At 41.4% G+C, this 23,608-nt stretch overlaps 1 protein-coding gene across 2 annotated transcripts in view; it reads left to right on the plus strand.

Moving 5' to 3' along the window:
* The window catches only part of RNLS (renalase, FAD dependent amine oxidase), a 279,276-nt gene that overhangs the window by 212,593 nt on the left and 43,075 nt on the right, over positions 1-23,608 (plus strand). For both annotated transcript variants that reach the window (XM_044239494.1, XM_044239493.1), the window contains exon 6: positions 9,636-9,811. In XM_044239494.1, the coding sequence (XP_044095429.1) occupies positions 9,636-9,811 (176 nt within the window). The remainder of the gene's footprint in view (positions 1-9,635; positions 9,812-23,608) is intronic.

A 23,608-nucleotide genomic window follows, 5' to 3' on the forward strand; every position in this document is an offset into this window, starting at 1 on the left:
AAAGCAATCGTTATTACCCATTATTCCAGTCCCCCTTTCCAGGGAAAGAGGAAGGAAGAAAATAAAACAACTCTCTTTCTTCAAAGATGATAGCATAAAAATGAAATAAGTAGAGGGAGAACTGTGAGTAAACCTGTTTTTCCCCCTTGCCTGGCCCATTGTCATTTCAGCCATCTCTAATTCCAGAACCTTCCTCTTCAGTTAAAACCAGAAAACCGTGTCAGATGAGTAGAGATACTCCCTACACAATCACAGCTGTGGTTACAGTTGGAGGTAATGAAGGTGCCCACGAACCCGGCTCCCAGGTAGGAGGTGATGAAATGGCCTGTGACTTAGGTAGGTGCTCAGAAGAATCTGGGTCTCTGTAGTCTACCCATAAGAAACAGACCGGGCTTATTAAAGAGCAAATGAAACCTGCAAGTGGTTCCCTTGGGATAGTGAGGCCCCTGGGGACCTCAAGGAGCTGGAATTCTGACAGCTGAGTGCTCTGTTCCTGTTTGGGTTGGCTTTGCCGGGAAGGTGGGGAAGGGGAGAAGACCTCAGAAGGGCACATCTTCCCATCTCAGCCCCCTTCCCCTCCCTGCCCCTCAGCATCCTTCCCTTTCCCTACTAATCTTTCCTCCTCAGGGTGAGCTGGGGCTGGATTGCTTTGTTGGACTTGGGGATGTGCTCGTTTTACTGTCCGTGACATTTGCTGCTGGGCTTGGCTCTGTAGGAAAAGGCTAACTTGTAATCAGAGTGTTTATGGCTCCGGGGCAAGGGTTGTTGAGCCAGTGCCGCTTGGAGCGGGGAGAAGGACACTTGCTACCAGTTTCTACTGCCAGGAGGGTGCAGGGAGGAGAGCCGTACACGGCCACCTGCGCGCCTTGTCTAGTCCGCTGTCCATCATGTGCATCCATCCTTTTGCTGAATTTCACCGCCGGGCCACACCAGTTAGCAGGTAATGGTTCACCAGCGGGTTATACTGTGGGTAAATCCCCGAAGCCCTCCATGCACGTCCTTCCCGCAGCACTGAACACCGCCCTAGACGCCCACTCGCGCGCTCTTCGCATCAGGAACTAAAGACAGGTTTTCACGGTTGCCTCACTGCCCTTGGCAGGCAGCTACATACGGTATGTGCCACTCCTTCCTTCCCTGGGGGAGGAGGGACCTAGAACTGACCTGACCCTTCTGTCCATCATGATCCCACCTCTCTCCCTTGATCGACCCTGCCCAAAAGGGAAGTTTGTCAGATAGAAGAGGTCTCTAAGATCTTGCATGTGAATAAAGGTGTCCTGGGGAGTTTCAGCTTGCCACCTAATGGAAGAATGTCCATTCTTCCTGTGGTTACGTAGGTAAGAAAGCAGAAACTGTCCCAAATTTGGATCAGAAGTGATAGAGGAATATTTTAAGTTATTTTTTCTACATATCTGATTTTTTAGCACGATATAAGAAATGCGTCTTTCTCCATTGTTTTAAGTTTGTTATCCACTATTTTGGATCTCCTAAATCTATTTTAGGATATGTTTCCAGAGATATCTATTTTGATTCACTGACTATCCTTATCCATCAGTATTGGACATTTTTAATTGCTGTGGCTTTAGAGAATATTTAAATATATGGCAAAACAAGTCTTGACTCATTGATTTCTCAAAAAAAAAGGGAAATATTCTCATTGCTTTATTTTTCCCTTTAGGGTCATTTTTCTTCAAATTTTAAAAAAACTTGTGTAATTAATTAATATTTTCTTCTTATTAATTCTTGTGGATATATAGGGAAATCAGTTTAACATCAAAATCTTTAAATTTGGGGCACCTGGGTGGCTCAATGGGTTAAAGCCTCTGCCTTTGGCTCAGGTCACGGTCCCAGGGTCCTTGGATCGAGCCCCACATCGGGCTCTCCGCTCAGTGGAGAGCCTGCTTCCTCCTCTCTCTCTGCTTGCCTCTCTGCTTACTTGTGATTTCTGTTTGTCAAATAAATAAATAAATCTTTTAAAAAAATCTTTAAATTTATTTGAAGGCTTTCATGTTGGGTCACTGTTGTTTTCAATTATATGATTTTTCTTTCTTTCTAGTATTACAAATTTTATTTCTATTTTTTATCTTAATGCACTGACCAGAGCAGTGTTATTTACCACCAGTCTTTCTAAGCATCCTTGGTTTATCCTGATTTTACTCTGATAAATATCTGTATCATTTCATTGTAAAGTATGATATAAATCATCAGCTTAAGAAAGATATTCTATCAGGTTTTGAGAAAGCAACTTTTCTCATGTATCTTTTTTCCAATAAATTGATATTAAATGTTAGTGAATGACTTATATATACATATTGAGATTATCATGTTTTTCTTAATTATGCCTCCTAACATGAAAAAATGTGCCTGTTAATATTAACAGAGAAATAACTTGCAGTATTGTGTATATATTTATATGTGTAAATATGATGTGTATGTCTATAATAAACATTATGCTAGCTTGACAATTTCAAACAAACCACAAGTAAAGCAACCAGATCTTGGAACCATTTTAAAAAAATTAATGTATTAACTGTGTTTTCAATTTCTTTTATATATTTTGGTTTATTCTGATTTTCTTTATGTTGAGATAATTTTGATAACTTCTGTCTTCCAAGAAAAATCACTCTGTTTCTTCAAGATTTAAAAGTTTCTCAGTATTGGGGACACCTGAGTGGTTCAGTGGGTTATGTGTCCAACTCTTCTTCTTCTTCTTTTTTTTAAATAAACCTCAGGGTTTTGTTTTTTTTAATGATTTTATTTATTTATTTGACAAAGAGAGAGAGAGAGAGAGCACAAGCAGCGGGAGCAACAGGCCGAGGGAGAGGGAGAAGCAGGCTCCCCGCTGAGCAGGGAGCCCAATGCGGGGCTTGATCTCAGGACCGGATTGGCTGAGATCAGGACCTGAGCCAAAGGCAGACGCTCAACCATCTGAGCCACCCAGGTGCCCCTAAACATCTGACTCTTGATTTTAGCCCAGGTCATGACCTCAGGTCCATGAGACAGAGCCCGGGTCAGGCTCTGCACCTGCTTGAGATGTTCTTTCTCTCTGTTTCTCTGCCCCTCCCCCTGCTGGTGCTCCCTGTCGCTCGCTCTCTCTCTAAAAATAAAATAAACAACTTCTCTGTATCTGATATATCCTATCTGGCAGAAGAAGGCAATGGAGATGCTTGCCTGTCCTTGAAGGGGGTGGAAAAAACAAGAAAAGAAATGAAATGTCTCCCCTGAAATGCCAGACCACATAACCACCATCAGGCAGATTTGATGCAAGAATTCATTCTGCCAGTATATTCCAAAAATCTAGTTAAAGCAGTTAGGGGCAGTATTGCCCCCAAGGCATCTGTCAGAAGCGAAAGTAAATCTCCAAAGGAACACTCTTTAAGCTGAGGCCTCGGAGAATTTCTCAGATGCAGTTGCTAGGAACTTTAGGCTCTCAATAGGAAAAAAAAAAAAAAGAAATCACAAAATGCACAAGGAAGACACCATCATGAGCATGTAGTGATAGCCACCCCTCACAACGAAAAGGGGACTCAGACTCATAAAGACCACAGATTGGGGAATAACCAAACACACAGTATAACACATTGACCCTGTTGAGAGAAATAAAAGAGAAAGAAACAATCCAGATGGATCATGCAGATCTGGAAAAATACAACTTTTAAAGATGAAGAATCATTTAATATTTAAGTTACATAGTTACTTATTTAATATTTAATTATTTAAATAATTTAATATTTAAATTTGAAATTCAAGGGAATATCGTAAAAAACATAGATGAAGGGAGAAGAGTAAACTGAGAGGTAAATCAGAGGAAATCACATAGAATCTAGCATGGAGAGTTAGAAATGGAAAATATTAAAAAGAAACCCAAGACACATGAAGACAGAGTCAGAACGTCTGCTCTATTTCTAATCCAAGTCCCACGAAGATAGAATAGAAAGAACAGGGAGAATTGTTTCCAAAATTCATGACAAAACTGAGTCTCCAGATTGAGAAAACTCAAGGAAGTCAAAGAATGGAAGCAAAAAGAAACATCTCAAGATAGCCAAGTCAAACTGCAGAACCCCAAAGGCAAAGAGAAAACAATAGAAACATCCAGATATAAAAGAAAAATTACCTTCAGAGGATCTGCAGTCCAATGGAGTTGACTTCTTAACAGCATCAGTACAAGCTGACCTATATGAACAGTATCTTTAAAGTGCTGAGAGCAAATATTTTCAATGTATTATATTACATGCCAAGGAAAACTATCTTTCGCAAATGTCAGTGAAATAAAGACATTTTTAGAAAATCAAAAGCCTTCAACAGAATCTCATTAAGGAACTTCAACATGAGATACTTTGGGAAAAGGAAAATAACCCTAGAGACAAGCTGTGAGATCCATGAAGGAAGCTGTGGCTAGATAAATACAAACACTGAATTTATTTTTAAAAAAGCTGAATTCGTGAATCCTGGATGAAAACAGACAAACAGACAGACAAAAACTCCATAAAACATAAAATCAGAACTTAAGTAGTCAAAGGTTCTTATATGAATCTGGAGAAGGATAAACATATTAACTTTTGACTTTAATTTGGATGCTGAAGTCTGAGGGTAATCCCTAAAAACAGAAACCAAGTATATAATGTCCAAACTAGAAAAGAGGAAAAATGAAATAAGGGGTAAAAGTGGTTTAAACAAAAAGAAGGAAATTTTAAAAAAAGTTTTAAAAAGAAACAAATGTTGGAAGAGTGGAACAAATAAAAAGTAGAAAATAAACTTCAAGGCATTTCTAAATGTAAAGATGTTCACAGTGTATTGTTCAAAGGCATCAAGAAATAGCCGGAAACTGGTAACAGCTTCAGTATGAACCAAACATTGTCAGGACTAAAAGGAGAAACTGGGAATTTTACCATATTCAGGACAGATGTTTAATATATCTCTTTCAGTAATTGATCAGGCAGACAATTCATAAGAACTTAGTTGATTAGAACCACACAGTTGATAAGGTTGTCCTAGCGGACTTAACTAAAATTTAATTCAATGACTAAAAAGCACTCAAGCACACAGGCAACACTTAGGAAAACTGACGATGTTTGAAGCCATTCCAGAGATCTTAAAGTATCATACAGATCACATTTCTTTGACTCAACACAATTGAGTCAGGATTTGTTTTATAAATGGTTTTATTGGGGCATCTGGGTGGCTCAGTCGGTTAAGTGTCTGACTCTTGATTTCAGCTCAGGTCACAGTCTCAGGGTCGTGGGGTCGAGCGTCAGGCTCTGCGCTGTGTGTGGAGCCTGGTTGAGATGCTCTCTCCCTCTGCTCCTGCCCCTCTCCGCCCCTCACGCTTTTGCTCTCTAAAGAGATAAAGTCTTTAAACAAATGTATTTTGTTATAAGTAGCATTGTGTCTTTCAGTGTGTTTAACCTATTAGTGGTTCTTTTTATGATTGATCTGACCATGGCTCTGAGGCACTAATGTCCTTATTTTAAGATAAATTTCAGTTTTTGTTTGGGGGACAGGGGACAAATTTGCAAATATTTCCCTGGAGGGCCTTCTTGAGCTTGGTGTTCCATCAGCTGTAGACAGAAATTCTGCCCCACTGCTAACCCTGGGGCTCATGCTGTTGTTATCAACTCTTAGCTCTTTGACCCCATTCAAAACTGTAGACCAATTGCTATTATAAGAAATAAAACAAAATAACAAGTGTTGAGGAGGATGCAGAGAAGTTGGACGCTTTGTACCTTGCTGGTGGGAATGAGGAAATGGGGCAGCTGCTGTGGGAAATCGATACGGTGGTTCCTCAGACATTTAAACATAGCATTACCATATGGTCCAGCCATCCCACACCTGGGCACACACCCAAAAGAAGGGAAAGCAGGGCCTCAAATACATATGGGTGCCCCGTGTTCGTATCAGCCTCATTCAAAATAGCCAGAAGGCGGAAGAACGCATAAATGGATGGACAGATGACTGAGTACGCAAAACGTGGTCCATTCGTACCCTGGAATATTATTCGATCTTAAAGAGGAAGGGGGTTCAGACACCTGCTGCAACACAGGTGAGCCTCATAGACATCATGCTAGATGAAATAAACCCATCCTGAAAGGATGTCATATTATTATATTATTCCGTGTCTATGAGGCATGTCAAGTAGTGGGAATCAGAGAGAGGAACAGAATGGTGGTTGACAGGGGCTGGGGGAACGGGGATGGAGGGGCTCCGTGTTTCCTGGGTGTAGACTTGACACGGAGAGATTAAAAAGCTCTGGGTATCCACATCCATGATGGTTGTAGGGCGATGTGGGTTAAGTGTACCTAATGTGAGACTACTGCATACTTAAAACAGGTTAAAGTGGTGAATTTTAGATTATGTCTATTTTACCACAATAAACAAATATATAAAAACAGCTGTGTCTATATCCAGGAATAGTCTGCCACGGTTCCTGGGGTGTTGATACAATCATCAGTCTTCAGGCTTTGAGAGAAGCCAACATGGTTTCCCCTTCTGAAGTGACTCCTGCTATGGCACAGAGCCGAAACAAGAGTATGATCTGGGGGTCTGTTGCATTTGGGTAGCATTTCTTGTCTGAAGAAAGGTTTTATGTGTCCTCACCCATTTAAACCTTGTGACAGCCTTAGAAGGTACGTAGTAATGTTCCCTTTTAATTGATGTGCGAAGGTGAGGCCCGAGAGATTAAGTTGTCCGGGTCCACTGGGCCATTAGGGTGCTCAGGTTCAAGTACTTACCTCCCCACTAAAGCCCCTGATCTTTATATGCATGAGGTGGACAGAAACAGTGGACAGAAACAGTTGTCGCCTTAACGTGAACTTAACATTTCGTATGCCAAAAGTGAAGTGCTGTGCTTATTAAACTGAATAAAGAGAAGGAGAGAAAAGGTAACATTATTATCACCTTCCCAGTGACCCAAGAATATGGACTATAATGACTTGACGCTCTGAACCCTACTCACTTATTCGTGGCTCTTCCCTGTGCTCTCTTTCCAAACCCGAGTCACGTTTAAACTCCGGTTGGCTATTTGTATTTGGGGCTCTAGCTTCTAAAGATGCCCTTTCATTTGGGGGGGTGGAGAGAGGAGGCAGAGGGAGCGTTCCCTTCAAACTCATTGTTTCGGGTTGCATCGATTCAACTTTTAATCTAAATTCTGGAAAATTTTTGTCTGATTCCAATAAAAACAAGAGCCAGGTTTTCTCTCATTGTCATGCAAGAACGGTTTCATTTTGGGTCTTAAATTTCCTTTTTTACTGTTTTTCTTAGAGTGGATGGCTGATGTAAATGGGAGAAACCTGGCAAGGCACCATCACGGTCCTCAGTCATTTTACAAGTCTCCCCCACTCCCAACCCTCCCCCCAGCCCCCATCAAAATGGCTGGGTCAGTGCAACCTTCAGATTCCCAGCACGCGGCTAGCATTCACTTTCCTTGGAAGCCTGCCATCCATAAGCCAGCTCTGAACCCCGACTCTTGTGCTTCTGAAGGTTGACCCTGTAGCTTTCTCTGTCTTTGGGAAGATTTGGTCCCTAATACAAGGGGGATGGGGCTGACACCCCCTTGCTGGGAGGAAGCCTCCCTGAATCTATTACTTGGGAACCAAAATAACACTCCCTGGTGGGGAGATGGGTGACCGGATTTTTTTTTTTTTTTAAGATTTTATTTTGAAGTAATTGCTACACCCAACATGGGGCTTGAACTCAAGGCCCCTGAGGTCAAGAGTTGTACGCTGTGTGGACTGAGCCTGTCCTGTGCCCCATGGGTGACAAGATTGAAGGGTTTGAACTCCTGGGTCGTCCCCTGTGCGAGGTACCACTAACATCTAGCCTGGCGGGTTTAACACAGAATGTTCAGAGGTGGTCCCTCCGTGTCCTCTTCCACGTTGTTCCAGCCCCTGTGGGGACAGGCTCCTTACACTGTATTTACTGCACGGATTCCAAAGTCAGCTCTCCCACCTCATGCACATAAAAATATCTGGAAGCCCTCACTTGACTTTAAAATGTTCACAGGATTTTGGGACTTCCCCTTCCCCTGCGTTCTGTAAAATTCACAATCCAGGATTCTCTGGGCAGAGAGCAGTGGAAAAAATGAAGCGCTTAAAAAAAAAAAAAAAAAAGCGCTATCATTCAGGCAAGAGCACAGGACCTTTTGTCTATATCGGGAGTATTGCTTCTGTTCTCGTGGCTCCCATTGATGAAGCCCCTGCTCGTGCCAGAAATTGTGCCGAGCTCTCTCCGGCTGTTCATCCCTTAATCCCCACCACAGAACTGTGGGATCGGTACAAAGATTCTGATTTTACAGAAAATGAAACAAAACAAAAACTCTGAAATGGAAAGAAGGTAAGCAGGCCTGTAGCAAGTAAGTGGCTTAATGTTGTGCCACGGAGTACTTTTAGTGTGTAAAATTGTTCAAACACAGTTGGCACATCTAGATCGTTGTCTTACCTTCGACAGTCCAAAATGAGAATTTTCAGAATCAGGCTTGCCAGCCCCTGTCAGACCTTACACACTTCAATATTCTCTTCTTTCAGCGAGGGGTGGGGGAGAACCAACTGTCTTATTATGTCATGCATTTTATGTTTTAAAAGATTTATTTATTTATTTGAAAGAGAGAGAGAGAGAGAGAGAGAGATCACAAGTGGGGGGCGGGTAGAGGGAGAAGCAGACTCCCTGCTGAGCAAGGAGCCTGATACGGGGCTCTATCCCAGGACCCTGGGATCATGACCTGAGCTGAAGGCAGACACTTCACCGGCGGAGCCACCCAGGCGCCCCTATTTCATGCATTTTTAGATCTATGATTGCCTCCCCTCAACTTTCTCTTCTACATGATTTAAAATCATAGTAAGGCAGACTCTTAATGTCCCTGTCAAGACTGTGTTTTGTAATGCCTTAGCCACTTTGCTCTCATCTAAAACTTCATTTGATTTTCTGTATTCCACCAAAGAGTGAAAGAGACGAAGGTGACGTGCATTATTTGAATTCATGGAAATGTTGCAAAACAAACACATAAACTCCGTGGCAAACAAAAATGGAAAGTAGTTCGTGGGATGAATGAAGACGGTTTTACTCTTAGTGCAGATTCAAAGATAAAGAATATTCGGAAGTCAAGCCCATTTTTAGAGAGAAGCTTGATTTTTTTTTTTTTTGAACACGGTAAAGATATTTTATTCTGTCACTTATATAATTTCAACAAACTATTTTGCAATCCATTTAACAGACAATGAAGAAGCGTTTACTGAGCATCTACTTTGTTCTCAGAATTCAAGGAGAGTATAAGCGATACCTGAGAAACAGCTCCTGCCCTGGGGAACTTATAATTTGGTGGACGAGAGATGGTGATTTTACCTGAGGCAGAAATTACTAGATGTTCCTTTTCCCCTTCCTTCTGGTTCTTTAGTAGGATCTGAAAATTTGTTCTCTAATATACATCATGACTCTGTCTTCCTCTTCAGAGAAGCTTGTTTTTGAATTTCAGAGATAGTCTAATTTGGTGGTCAGGGATTAGAATCTGTTTCCCCCTATTTGTGGTCTCTTTATGGACTATTCACAGTCTGCTTATTGTGATTTGTTCTTAACCCTGGTTTGAAAGGCTGACAGACGTTTCCCTCTGACCTGCTTCAAGCCCTGTCTTTGTGTTCCTCTTACACTAGAGTCGTCCGAAGTCGGGCCTTCCCTTGTGGTTCACACCACTGTCCCCTTTGGAGTCACCCACTTGGAGCATGGCACCGAGGACGTGCAGGGGCTCATCTTCCAGCAGCTGGAAGGCGTCTTGCCAGGGCTGCCTCGGCCAGTTGCGACCCAATGCCAGAAGTGGAGACATTCGCAGGTAAGAGAACATGCATGCGAGGACACAATCGTCTTCACCGGTACTCCCTTTTTGTCCTCTCTGTCATTCCGTAGTCAAAGAACGGAACCGTGGGATCCCTGGAGCCAATATTTGTTTGCCCCATGTGTAACCGTAAACTTAACTTCTATGGGTCTTTATTAGCCCAGTTATTTCTCAATGAGAGCTGCGTACAGTTTTCCCCCGAGGTCATGTTCAAAATCCAGCATCGCAAGACCCACACACCCTGAAAAGCTGGGGTTTCGTATGCAGGCAAGGCAAGTTGTAGATCAAAATGCAGCTGTTTCTCTGGGGTTTTTCTAAGTCAGGACTGTGGTTACATAGAAACCACTTTAACCTCCCAAATTTTCTACAAGAGGTCACATTAACCTTGTAAGTGTATTTTGCTACCACAATTTTCATTTTTATTAAGTTCCCACTTTGGTTTTGACTGCCGCCAGCCAAGCTCCTTGGAGGGACCAAGATGAATACCTGTGTAGTTCAGCTGCTTGAGTTGTTTTTCTGGGTTAGATAAACCTGCTGATCCCTCCACCAGCTCAGATCCAAGCTCTTCACACTAAGTAAATGTTGACTTTTCCGGAAATCTCTGCATATACCAACAGAAGTTTGTGAGTATTTGTAGAAAAAGTCTTTTGATCTGTAAACTCAGTTGTAAAGCCGTTTGGGGGACAGTGGAGCGCAAGGCAGAGGAGAAAAGCAACAGTGATTTTTCTCCCCCTAAGAGCTCTGAGCGCGTTGGTTAGCTGATTGATCAGGGCTGTTGGGCACCCAACTTGAGAAACCTTTAGGGAAAAGGGTATTGTGAGAAATTGCAGCAGATTCTGTATATTTTACATGTAGGGATTTCCAAAATCAGAGGAAATGGTAGATTACTTTCTAAAACACTACGGCGTGCTTGTGTGTTTACCTGTGTCTTCTCAAGTTCAATTATACAGGGAACTTTTGGGGAAAATATTTACTTAAATGTATCATGGTCACTTTAGAAGACTTTACTCTTTCCTTTTAAAAGCTTTGAAAACCATCTCGATAACAAATGTGTTTAAGTGCTAGTAACTCAATTGTAGGTTGGCTTGAAAAAGAAGACAGGGACATCATCCTGTTGCTATAATTTGAAGCTGGGTGTATTACACAGCAAGTCCTTTTGCAATTTGTAAATATTCTTGTGACTTCCACAAAATAATGAGCTGAAAAGATGGGTTAAAATCGATTTATTTCTTCAAACATCATGTGTTAATAGAAATAGATAGGCCCTAACCACAAAATGACCCATCCGAAGTTGTGCAATATCAGAAAATTTAATAAAAAATATCGGAACACAAACCACATCCAAACCCTAGCCATGATTTTTATTACAATTTGGATGTTCTCTCTTGAAATGAGCCCAGTGCATTTATAACTCTGTTGTCACAAAATCTGCATTGGCTGCAAAGTCTAAAAGGGAGTAAGTTGTTTCACTGGAACTTAGAAGTTTGCATTTTCCAATATTCCTACCCTGCCCATGGTACATTGCGCATCATTCTACAGAGCGTAACGTTATTCTTTATGGCTAAGATCTTGCCTACATGGTGAAATAGAAGAAGGTGATGCTAGATAGGTCGGTAGATAGGTAGGTAGGTGATAGGTAGATGGGTAGGTAGGTAGATAGATGATAGAGGATAGATACTGATGATCTCCTATATCACCTTAAAGAAAGGAATAAGGAATGACAGGTCCAAAGACGTAATAGGATTTAACTACTTTTCAGTTATTAATCCCAAGAGAACATCTCGCCAGTGCTTTTCAAAGCTCCATTGTAACCTTTGAAATTTGACATAAATTTGTGCCCCCCTCTTCCCTTGCCGTCCCAGAACACATGCTCTATCTTCAACAAGCACACAGATGCACATGTATGAGTATGGTCTCCTACATGTGTAGACTGAAAGGGAAGATTGTGTAGGAACAAGAACAGAAAAGAAAGAGGAACAACCCTTTGGTTTTGAACTTCCATTCACCTTTGAGCAGAGGTGCAGTCCCCATACTGGGAAAATCCCACCCGTGTCTTCTTCCAGTCTGGGTCCTACCCTGTGTTCCTTTTCTTTTCCTCCTCCCCCTCTCCTGTTCCACCCCAAAAGGCTCTAATTCTTCACAGTCCCACCCCTTTCATCCCCCTCCCCCCTCTTTCTGATGAACAAATAATAGAGCTCTTCAAACCCTTATTTTATGAAATCCTCAAGAGACCACAGAACTGGCGTCCCCCACCCCCCCGGCCCCAGGCAGCAGTAGGTGGCGTGGATTCCCCATCCTTTGTCTCCATTCATTTTATTTTTTCTCTTCTTTGCGATCTCTGCACTGTGCAGGGTAGGGGAGAGGAGGGAGAGAGAGAGAAGGAGCATGAGTGCCCATAGTGTGCAGACCAGGAGCTGGGCCTTTCAAACATGGGATCTCATTTAACATTGAAAGTAGCCTGACAAGGTTGCCAGTTTTAACCTAGTCTAGCGATGAGAAAACTGAGCCCATGAAACAAGATGGGATAGGGAGGGAGACAAACCATAAGTGACTCTTAATCTCACGAAACAAACTGTGGGTTGCTGGGGGGGGGGGTTGGGAGAAGGGGGGTAGGGTTATGGACATTGGGGAGGGTATGTGCTTTGGGGTAAATTGGAAGGGGAGATGAACCATGAGAGACTATGGACTCTGAAAAACAATCTGAGGGGTTTGAAGTGGCGGGGGGGGTGGGAGGTTGGGGTACCAGGTGGTGGGTATTATAGAGGGCACAGCTTGCATGGAGCACTGGGTGTGGTGAAAAAATAATGAATACTGTTTTTCTGAAAATAAATAAATTGGAAAAAAAATTTATAATCAAATGGGAAAAAAAAAAAGAAAACTGAGCCCTCAAAGCCATGAAATAAATTCCCGAAGGTCCCTTGGCTCAGAGGGACAGAGCCAGTCTTCCTGCCCCCTGAGTCCTTCTCCCTCGGGCCTGCCACATCATCTTCGCAGGTGCTGGGGATTAGAATGAAAGTTACAGAACCACAGTGACGGGAGGGGGGAAAGAGGTCTGTAGTTTACTCATTTAGCTACTCATTGACTCAATAAGCACTTAACGAATGCCGGTGGCATGCCTGGGACTCGGCTCCTCCAACCCCAGAGACTATGACTGATTTGCTGACAGCCTTCTCCTGAGACCCTGAGCTGAATTTTTGGTCTTGAGTAAGATAATGGTGTGTTCTTGTGGGCGCTGCTCTGCCAGGAGGAATGAGGCAAATGAAGGAGGAAGGCGCGTGTGAAAGACTCGGGAGCTGCTCTCTCTGTGCCTCCTTTTTGGTTTGCCTAAAACACTTGAGTAGGTGGTTCGAACAAACTTAGCCAAGCAGTGGCAGGTTTTCATGGTTCTCAGTCCTCCCATGGGCGCTCTTTGCCCTCCAGAATTTAGATGTCCATCCAGTTAGTAGAATGGGATGTCTAAGCCATGATGCGTTGCATGAAGGCTTCTGTGACCGGCGTGATGGGTTAATGCTTTCAGTAAGAGAGTCATAACTGGAGATGTCTTTCCATCTACCTCAACGCCACAGGTGATCAGTCCAACGACCCTAATACTCACTGATATTTGCTGTGCTTTGCCCCCGATTTCCGGGCTTCTCGTGATGCCTTGTTCCAACTACTGTGAATGACAAGCTTGTGAGTTGAACTCTGATTTCCCTCCACCTTTCTTGAGTCCCCAAAAATGCCAGTGGTTCTTTCCCCTGCTTTATTTAGCACATTCATGGAGTACTTTCTTTAAAAACGAACCAACCAACAAAAAAAAAACCTCTCACCACTGAATGTTATTTTCAAATACCAAGGAAATCAGGAGAGGAATTTACGGGGAGGGAAAAAATACGTTGGTGTCTCGGGCAAAATAAATGAATCTGGACTAACTTTTGAAGCTTTTGTAGTACAATTAGAAATCAGGTTTCTTCTGTGGTTACTTTTTTTTTTTTTTTTTTTAAACTTGGTCTTTTGCCCCGAGAGGGTGTCTTCTCTCTCCCTAGTGGCTGTCTGTTCATATTTTGTAAGAAGAATCACGATCTCTTTAAGGATCTGATAAAAGCTGGGGAGCCCCGGGTGGCGCAGTTAAGCCTCGGACCCGTGATTTCCGCTCAGGTCGTGATCTCTGGGTCGTGAGATGGTGCCTCTAGTCAGCCTCCACACTCAGCCGGGAGTCGGCTCCACAGTCTCTCTGCCCCTCCCCCACCCCCACTCGCACGCTTGCTCTCTTTCAAATAAATAAATCTTTAAAAAAAGGAATCTGATAAAAGTTATGAGCATGAAGGTTCTCATCACTTCAAAGTATACATGTACCCGTGACCACAGAAATTTCATACAATTATGAGGATTTATAATCAACCTAAAGCCCTCCCCTGAGTCCTCCGTCTACAGTACTTGCTATAAAGGTTATTCTACTATATCCTGCATAAATCAGGAACTACTCATGGCCCGGTCTTGTGTTGCAGTCAGGGAAACACAATTCCACAACCAAAGAAATTTAAAATACAGGCATATCATATTTTATAGCACTTGGCTTTATTGCATGTCATAGATGCTGTGGTTTTTTTTACAAATTTAAGATTTCTGGCAACCCTGGGTCAAGCAAATCTACCGGCGCCATTTTTTTCTCCAACAGAATGTGCTCACTTCCTGTCTGGTCACCTTCTGATAACTCTCACAATATTTCAAACTTTTTCCTTATTATGATATTTATGATGGTGACCTGTGCTCAGTGATTATGTCTCGCTGAAAGCTCAGAAGATGGCGAGCGTTTTGTAACAATAATATATTTCTAAATCGAGGTATGTACATTTTTGAAGACATAGTGCTCCTGCACACTTAATTGACTACAGTATAGTGAAAACATAACTTTTATATGCACGGGAAACCAGAAGAATTTCATTTGACTGGCTTTATTACAATCCTCGCTGTGGTGGTCTGGAACCGAACCCTCGGTATCTCCAAGGTGGGCCTGTAACTCCAATCTTTACAAGCACGTTTTTTGAAACTTTAAAGAATAGCCAACATTTGTCATCCTCGCCAGCACTTTTGGAAGTCTCTCTTCTCATTCTCTGTGTCTCCCGCTTCTGGAAGCTTCCCCACACCTTCCCTGTGCAGCTTCACCTCTTAATTCCCTGCCAAAGTCTCTCTGACCAGCAGCCCTGTTCACATTCTTCACTCTTGACTCGATCCTCTTTCTTTTTTTTTTTTCCTCTTAAACAAGTAACTCTTTGCCCTTTTTAGTGCAATTCCCCATTCTGGCTTCCTCATTACCTCAGGTGGCATAGTCCTCACCAGGAATAGAAAGAATAAAAGAGAAAAGAAGAAACGTACAACAGCGTACAACCAGAATTTTCCTTAGTTGTTTGGGTTCTGTGGGGGGACAGGTATGCACCCAGAAGAGCCCGAGATCCCCCAGTACTTACACTCTTGCTCCGTGAGATTGATCTCGGGGGTGTCGTGGTGTTCAAGTCATCCCTGGAAGGTCAAATGGCAGTTCATATTTTCACTTTTTTTCTTTCTTATATGTATTTTTCCATTATATCGCCCTTGATATCTTGTGTTGTGTGGGTTGGAAATAGAAGGCAGTGACTGATTGTATGAAAATGCCAAAACTATAAACCCCAAGGATTGTCCTCTTGAAAGCGGTCAACTCTTATTCCAACATGATGGAGCCCGTCTTTCAGAGCCTGGCGTGCATTCTTTTTCCTATCATTGGTTGGATCAGGTCTTTCGAATTTGAGCTTGAATTTGATGTTTTAGGAACAAAGCCATTTGGACTTAAATCTTTTGAATAAAATGGATGGTCAGTTTTGACACTTTTCTTAAATGTGACAGATTCAAGCATATGGCCTCTCGGGATAAGTACTCTTCAAAAAAAAAATAATAATAACCATTGTATTTATCAGTTCAAGTACGTTCCCTGTGTTTCTTGCTAGTTCGTGTACATGGTAAAATCATACTGCCACTGGTCCTGTGATTTTTCTCCCTTATTTGTGCTTTATAATTTCTGGATTTTTAATGATTTGATTACGTGTGATCTTGGACTCTGGCGTCAGACAGATCTCAGTTCAAAGCCCAGCTCATGGTGGGACTCTGAGCAGGGTAGACTGGTGCTCCCAGCTCCAGGGCCCATCTGTAACCAGTAATGACTGAACCTGCCTCCCAGGGTTGTGGTTGGAATGAAATGGGGCAACACGGTGGAAAGCATTTACCATAGACGCCAGGACGAAGCAAGTTCTCAGGAGGTAGTACTAAATGGGGAACGAGAGGAAGAAGAGAGGACATGGGGTCATTTCCTTGGCGCTTAGCTCTAGTGTCCCCATTACTTGCTTTCTTTTCTTGACTACCTCTCTCTCTCTCTCTTTCTTTTAAGATTTTATTTATTTATTTGACACAGAGAGAGAGGGAGCATAAGCAGGAGGAGGGGAATTGGGAGAGACAGAAGCAGACTTCCCGCTGAGCAGGGAGCCCAATGTAGGACTCGATCCCAGGACCCTGAGGTCATGACCTGAGTTGAAGACAGATGCTTAATAACTGAGCCACCCAGGTGCCCCTTGACTACCTCTCTTCATGGCTACTTGCTCTCCTACTTTTTTGTTTTTCTTATTCTCCTTTTAGAGTTGCGCTCTCTCCTCTGTGTTCTCTTCTTCACTTATGCCAATAGCCTTGGACAAGGCATGTTTCTGAAGGACTGATTCAGTGCCAGGTGCTATGACTCTTAGTCACACCATTGGGACTGTTGAATAACAGAGCAAGGTGAGACCAAAGAGGTGTATTTCTGTGTATGCAAGGAACTCTTGTCAGTTTTTTTTTTTTTTTAAGCTTATACATTTTTCAGCTTCTTGCTGTTTATTCCCTGATCTGCACATTCTTTAGTGTTAGTGTTTGGTACTTAAACACACCTCTGCCATTTGTGCCATGAGTCAACATTTCCTGGCATGACACTATGGCCATAAAAGCGCTCTTGCCTATGGGTCATGAGTTTCTGGTAAAGTATGGTGGGACAAAGAGGCCTTTTGGGATCGGTGCACTCTGGCATGACCCAGTCCTTCAAGAGCAAGGCACATAACAGGTGTCAGCCTGAACCATTCCATTGTGTCATCTCCTACCTCTTTGTCACCAGCTCGTTACTGACGATTGCTTCAGTTTATTATGAGGTGGCCACACGTGTGTGAGGTCATTGGCTGAGAAGTTCTGATCATGGAATTAGGGAGGTACAGTCACAGTTTAATGGAAGTTTCTATGAGCCACTATTTCCTCTTTTCACAAAATTCCGTATTATGCAAACTGTTAAATGTTTCAACACATGGGCATTTAATTAAATCCTTTTATCTTAAGTACTACTGAGACCAACCTTGCCGTTTATTCCATATCATGGTTTTTCAGAAGAACTAATTATTCTGAGCGGCATTCGTTGATGGAAAACTTGTGTCATTTCTCCTGGACAAATGCTCTATCTGTTCATCTGTCATCCGTGTTATTACTTCAAACTTGGTGACAGGTGTTACCGTATGGGTATGGACACTCCAAGAGAAGTAGGCCCTCTTCCAGAACTGTTCCATAAAGGGTAAGTCTACTAGATCTATTGAGGGTCGACATTAGTATTATGCTATAAAACTAACAAGAAAGTTCAGCTGCCAAAATCTATCTATGTCCACATTAGAAATTAATAATATATATGTAAGTTTCCATTTCACATGCCTATATTGAGCTCTTACCCTATGCCAGACATTATGTAGGATTTGACAGGCTCAAAGACAGCTCCCTTCCTACAAGGAGCTGGCTGTATAATCAACAAAGCTGACTGAAGAGCAGATAATCATGAGATAGTGTGGTTTTCTATAAAAAAAGTATGTATAATACACTCTGTGAACAGAATTTTTTTAAAGATTTTATTCGTTTATTTATTTACTTGAGATTGAGAGAGAGAGAGACAGAGAGAGATCATGAGCAGGGGGGAAGGACAGAGGGAGAAGCAGACTTCCCAGTGAGCAGGGATCCCAATGAAGGACTCAATCCCAGGATCCTGGGATCATGACCTGAGCTGAAGGCAGACGCTTAATCAACTGAGCCACCCAGGTGCCTGAACAGACAGTGTGAGGAGAGTGGTAACACATAACTTCCTAAGAGAAGATGTCACTAGAAATAAATCCTAAAAAATGAAGCCAGACAAGCAAAGGGAATGATGTTGGAATGATGTTCCAAGAGAAGGTGTACTTTCCCAGAGGTGGGAGAGTGCAAGGTGCATTCTTTCTTTTCACCTTCATCTTTGCACCTTGGTCTAAAGCACCTGTATAAACATGATAGCCCAAGATCATTTTATTATACTACGTGTGTGTATATATATTCATTATATAGTCTCTCTATATAGTCATTCTCTCTCAAAAATACCATTTATTTTTTATTTATTTTTAAAAATATATTTATTTATTTTAGAGAGAGAGTATGCAGTGCCAGTTGGGGAAGGAGGAGAGGGAGAAGGAGAGAGAGAGAATCTCAAGCAGACTCCTGGCTGCATGCAGAGCCCAACACAGGGCTCAGTCTCATGACCTGGAGATCATGATCTGAGCCAAAATCAAGAGTCAGACGCTCAACTGACTGAGCCACCCAGGCACCCTACAAAAAATGCCATTTATTAATCCCCTAGTCTGTGTAGCTCACTGAGCTTTGTACTTAACTCCCCTTCAGCCTGCAAGCACCCTGTGGAGTGTCCACTCCTTCCCCAGTTCACAGATGTGGAAGTTGGGAAGTAAAGGCTTAGTACTTTCTGTGAGGTTCTTCCCCCAAGAGGTGGCAAAACCGGAATTCAGCCACAGGTCTGTTGAAAAGCCAGTGCTTTCAAACACCTCACTCTACTGCCAGTAATTGTTTGAATTCTGGCTTTCGCCCAATTATGACACATTCTTCTATCATCGTTCTTTTGCTGCTGTCAGCTAGAAATAATAGTTAACATTTATGCTCTGATTTTAGAAAGCACTTTTCTACTTCTTTTCATTTGCTCCTCACAACAATTCTGACAGATCAGGAAGTAAATATGACTATCTTTGCTTCAAATGAAGAAACTGGGATTAATGTTACAGGTTTTGTCTAATATGATGCAACTAGTAAGTAACAAAATAGAAATTGAAATGTTTCATTTTAGATTCAAAAGTCCACATTTCACATTCTATGCAAAAATTAACTAACTGTGGATCATAGACCATAAAACCTTAAAACTATACAATTTCTATGTGAAAACAGGAGAAGATTTTATGATCTTGGGTTTGGCAAACATTTCTTAGATAAGACACAAAAAGCACAAACAGTAAGAAAATAAATTGATAAACTGGGCTTGATCAAAATTAAAAACAATGTCTTTGAAAGACACTGTTAAGAAAATGAAAGGTTAAGACACAGAATTGGAGAAACCATTTGTAAAAACATATATCTGATGAGACTAGTATCAGACTATATAAAGACCTGTCACAAATTTGGCAATAAGAAAACAAATGGCCCAATTATTTAAAAATGGACAAAAAATTTGGAAGAACAATGTACTAGAGGAGAGGTATGAATTTAACCATGAAGATGTAAGAGATCTGCAATGAAAACTGTAAAACATTGCTGAAAGAAATTAAAGAAGACTTAAATACAGGAAAATATACTGTATGCTCATAGATTGGGAGACTTAATTATTGTTTCTTAAGTAAACTCTGTGCCCAATGTGGGGCTTGAACTCATGACCCTGAAATAAAGAGTCCCGTGCTCTATTAACTGAGCCAGCCATGACCCCTGGGAGACTTAATTTTAAAATAGCAGTATCACCCAAAGTGACAGACTTATTCTAATCACTATTAAATTCCCAATGGCCTTTGCAGAAATGCTGAAATTTATATAGAGTTGCAAGGGACCCCAAATAGCCAAAACAATCTCAAAAAAAAGAACAAAGCTGGAGGACTCACACTTCCTGATTTCCAAACTTACTACAAAGCTACCCTACTCCAAATAATGTGGTAATTACATAAGAATAGACATACAGATTAATGGACTAGAACCAAGATAAACCCACACTTATTGCCAATTGATTTCAAATAAGGTTCCCAAAAACATTCAGTGGGAAACAAGAGTCTTCAACACAAAGTGCTGGGACAACTGGACATCCACACACAAAAGAATGAAGTTGAAACCTTAAGTCACACCCTATGTAAAAACTTACCCCAAATGGATTAAGAATCTAACTCTGCAAGCTAAAATCATAACATCTTAGAAGAAAACATAAGGGAGAATCTTCACAACCTTGTATTTAACAGTGGTTTCTTAGATATTACACTGAAAGCATAAATAACAAGAGAAAAAATAACTAATTCGGACTTCATCAAAATTCACAACTTGGGTACATCAAAGGATTATCAAGAAAGTAAAAAGATGGGATAGGGAGGGAGACAAACCATAAGTGACTCTTAATCTCACGAAACAAACTGTGGGTTGCTGGGGGGAGGGGGGTTGGGAGAAGGGGGGTAGGGTTATGGACATTGGGGAGGGTATGTGCTTTTGGGTAAATTGGAAGGGGAGATGAACCATGAGAGACTATGGACTCTGAAAAACAATCTGAGGGGTTTGAAGTGGCGGGGGGGTGGGAGGTTGGGGTACCAGGTGGTGGGTATTATAGAGGGCACAGCTTGCATGGAGCACTGGGTGTGGTGAAAAAATAATGAATACTGTTTTTCTGAAAATAAATAAATTGGAAAAAAAAAAGATGAATTTTCAACATAAAAAAAAAAAAGAAAGTAAAAAGACAGCCCATAGGATAGAAGAAGATATTTGAGAATCACTTATCTAATGAGAGTCTACAATCCAGAATATGTAAAGAACTCTTACAACTCAACAGCAAAAAATCGAACAGTATAATTTTAAAATGGGTCAAGGACTTGAATAGACATTTCTCCAAAGAAGAGATACGAATGGTCAAGAAACATAGGAAAAGATGCCCAGTGTCCTTAGTCATTAGGGAAATGCAGATGAAAACCACAATGAGAGAACATCTTATAACCACTAAGATGAATGTAATTAAAAAAAAAAAAAGAAAAGAAAGAAAGAAAAAAAGAAAGAAAAGAAAAAAAACAAATGCTGGTAAGCATGTGGAGAAATTAGGATGTTCCTACCTTGCTTGTGGGCATATAAAATGGTTTGGACATAGTGGAAAATGGTTTGGCAGTTCCTCAATAAGTTATACAGAGAATTGCAAGATAACCAAAATACCCCCCTCCTGTATAACCAAAAGAGTTGAAAATGTTCAAACAAAACTGTGTCCACAAATGTTCATAGGATCCCTATTCACAATAACTAAAGGTAGAGATAGGCCAAATGTCCATCATGGACATGAATGGATAAACAAAATATTGTATATCCATAAGATGGGTTATCATTGAAGCATAAAAAATAATGAATTATGCCTCAATTAAAAAATCAGTCATTCAAATGCTGGCAAGGATGCAGAGATAGGGGAACCCTCCTACACTTTTGGTGGGAATGCAAGCTGGTGCAACCACTCTGGAAAACAGCATAGAGGTTCCTCAAAAAGTTGAAAATAGACCTACCCTACAACCCAGCAATTGCACTACTGGGTATTTACCCTAAAGATACAAATGTAGTGATCCAAAGGGGCACTTGCACCCCAATGTTTACAGCAGCAATGTCCACAATAGTCAAACTATGGAAAGATCCTAGATGTCCATTCACAGATGAACGGATAAAGAAGATGTGAGATATATATATATATATATATATATATATATATATATATATATACACACACACACACACACACAGTGGAATACTATGCAGCCATCAAAAGAAATGAAATCTTGCCATTTGCGACAACATGGATGGAACTAGAGAGTATTATCCTTAGCGAAATAAGTCAATTGGAGAAAGACAACTATCATATGATCTCCCTGATATGAGGAAATGGAGATGCAATGTGGGGGGTTTGGAAGGTAGGAGAAGAATAAATGAAACAAGATGGGATCGGGAGGGAGACAAACCATAAGAGACTCTTAATCTTACAAAACAAACTGAGGGTTGCTGGGGGGAGAGGGGTATGGAGAGGGTGGTTGGGTTATGGACATGGGGAGGGTATGTGCTATGGTGAGAGCTGTGAAGTACATAACCCTAATGATTCACAGACTGTACCCCTGGGGCAAATAATACATTATATGTTAATAAAAAAATAAAAAATTAAAAAAAAATCAGTCATTAAGGGGGCACCTGGGTAGTCAATTAAGCGTTGACTCTTAGTTTCAACTCAGGTGATTATCTCAGGGTCCTGGGATTGAGCCCCACATTGGGTCTGCCCCTCCCCCTGCTCTCTCGCTCTCTAAAATAAATAAATAAAATCTTAAAAAAAAAAAAGTCGTTAGGTGGGAAATATGTCTTCAACATATTTCTAATCAGAGGACCCAGGGGAAATTATGTAGAAATACACGTATTAAACATTTAAAGGACAAAAAAAGAAAAGGCAATGATGTATTGATAAATGCTACAATGTGGATAAACCTTGAAGACATTGTCCTTGGGGCACCTGGGTGGCTCAGCAGGTTAAGCTTCTGCCTTCAGTTCTGGTCATGATCTCAGGGTCCTGAGACTGAGCCCCCCATTGGGCTCTCTGCTCAGCAGGGAGCCTGCTTCCCCCTTCTCTCTTTCTGCCTGCCTCTCTGCCTACTTGTGATCTCTCTCTGTGTCAAATAAAAAAATTAAAAAAAAAATAAAGAAAGAAAACATTGTCCTGAGTGAAAGATATCAGACACAAAGGCTACATGGTGAATGATTCCACTTACATGAAATCGCTTGGATAGGCCAATCCATAGAGACAGAAACCTGGTAAGTGTTTGCCAGTGGCTACTACTAATGTCTTGTGTATTTTACCACACACACACACACACACACAAAGAGATTAGGTGGCAAGTAAGCACACACAAAAATGCTGACCATCATTGGTCATTAAGGAAATGTAAAGTAAAAAAGTAAAACTAAAATGAGATCCTATGAGCAACCTACTGGAATGGCTCAGATCCAAAACTCTGAAGGTACCAAGTGCTGGTGAGGATGTAAATGGAATCCTCCCCTCTCGCTGTGGGAATGCAGAATGGCAGCAGCCCCTTTGGAAAACACTTTCACAGTTTCCTACAAAATCAAATACACACTTGCCATCTGACCCAAGGACCCCATTCTTAGGGATTTACAGGAGAGAAATGAAGACATACATCCATATAAAAACTTATTTGCAAATGTTAATAAGCAACTTTATCAAGAATTGCCCCAAACCCGGAAATAGCCCAAATATTCGTTGCCTGGTACGAGGGCAAAAGGTTTTAACTCCATACATGAAAAGCTAGTCTGTAATAAAATGAAACATTCTGCTACTATTTGCAATACATGAGTGAATCTCAGAAGCTTTATCCAAATGAAAGCAGCCATACACAAAGGCTATCTATCCTATCAGTCTACCTGTATAGCTTCCCGAAACAGGCAAAACTGTAGGGACAGAAAATTGATCAATGGTCACCAGGGGCCGTGACTTGGAGAAAGAGATGAACTACAAAGGGGCAGAAGGGAAATTTTGAGGGGGAAACAGAAATGTTCTCTATATCATTGTTGTGGTAGTTGACATGACTGTGTACATTGTTAAAATTTATAGAACAGTACACATAAAGGGTGAATTTCACCATATATAATGTATACCTCAATTAAGTTGACTTTTCAAACCACTCATCTTTTTGTCTTCCGTTATTG

The sequence above is a fragment of the Neovison vison genome, chromosome 2, assembly GCF_020171115.1.
Source record: "Neovison vison isolate M4711 chromosome 2, ASM_NN_V1, whole genome shotgun sequence".
In the NCBI taxonomy this organism is placed as follows: Eukaryota; Metazoa; Chordata; class Mammalia; order Carnivora; family Mustelidae; genus Neogale; species Neogale vison.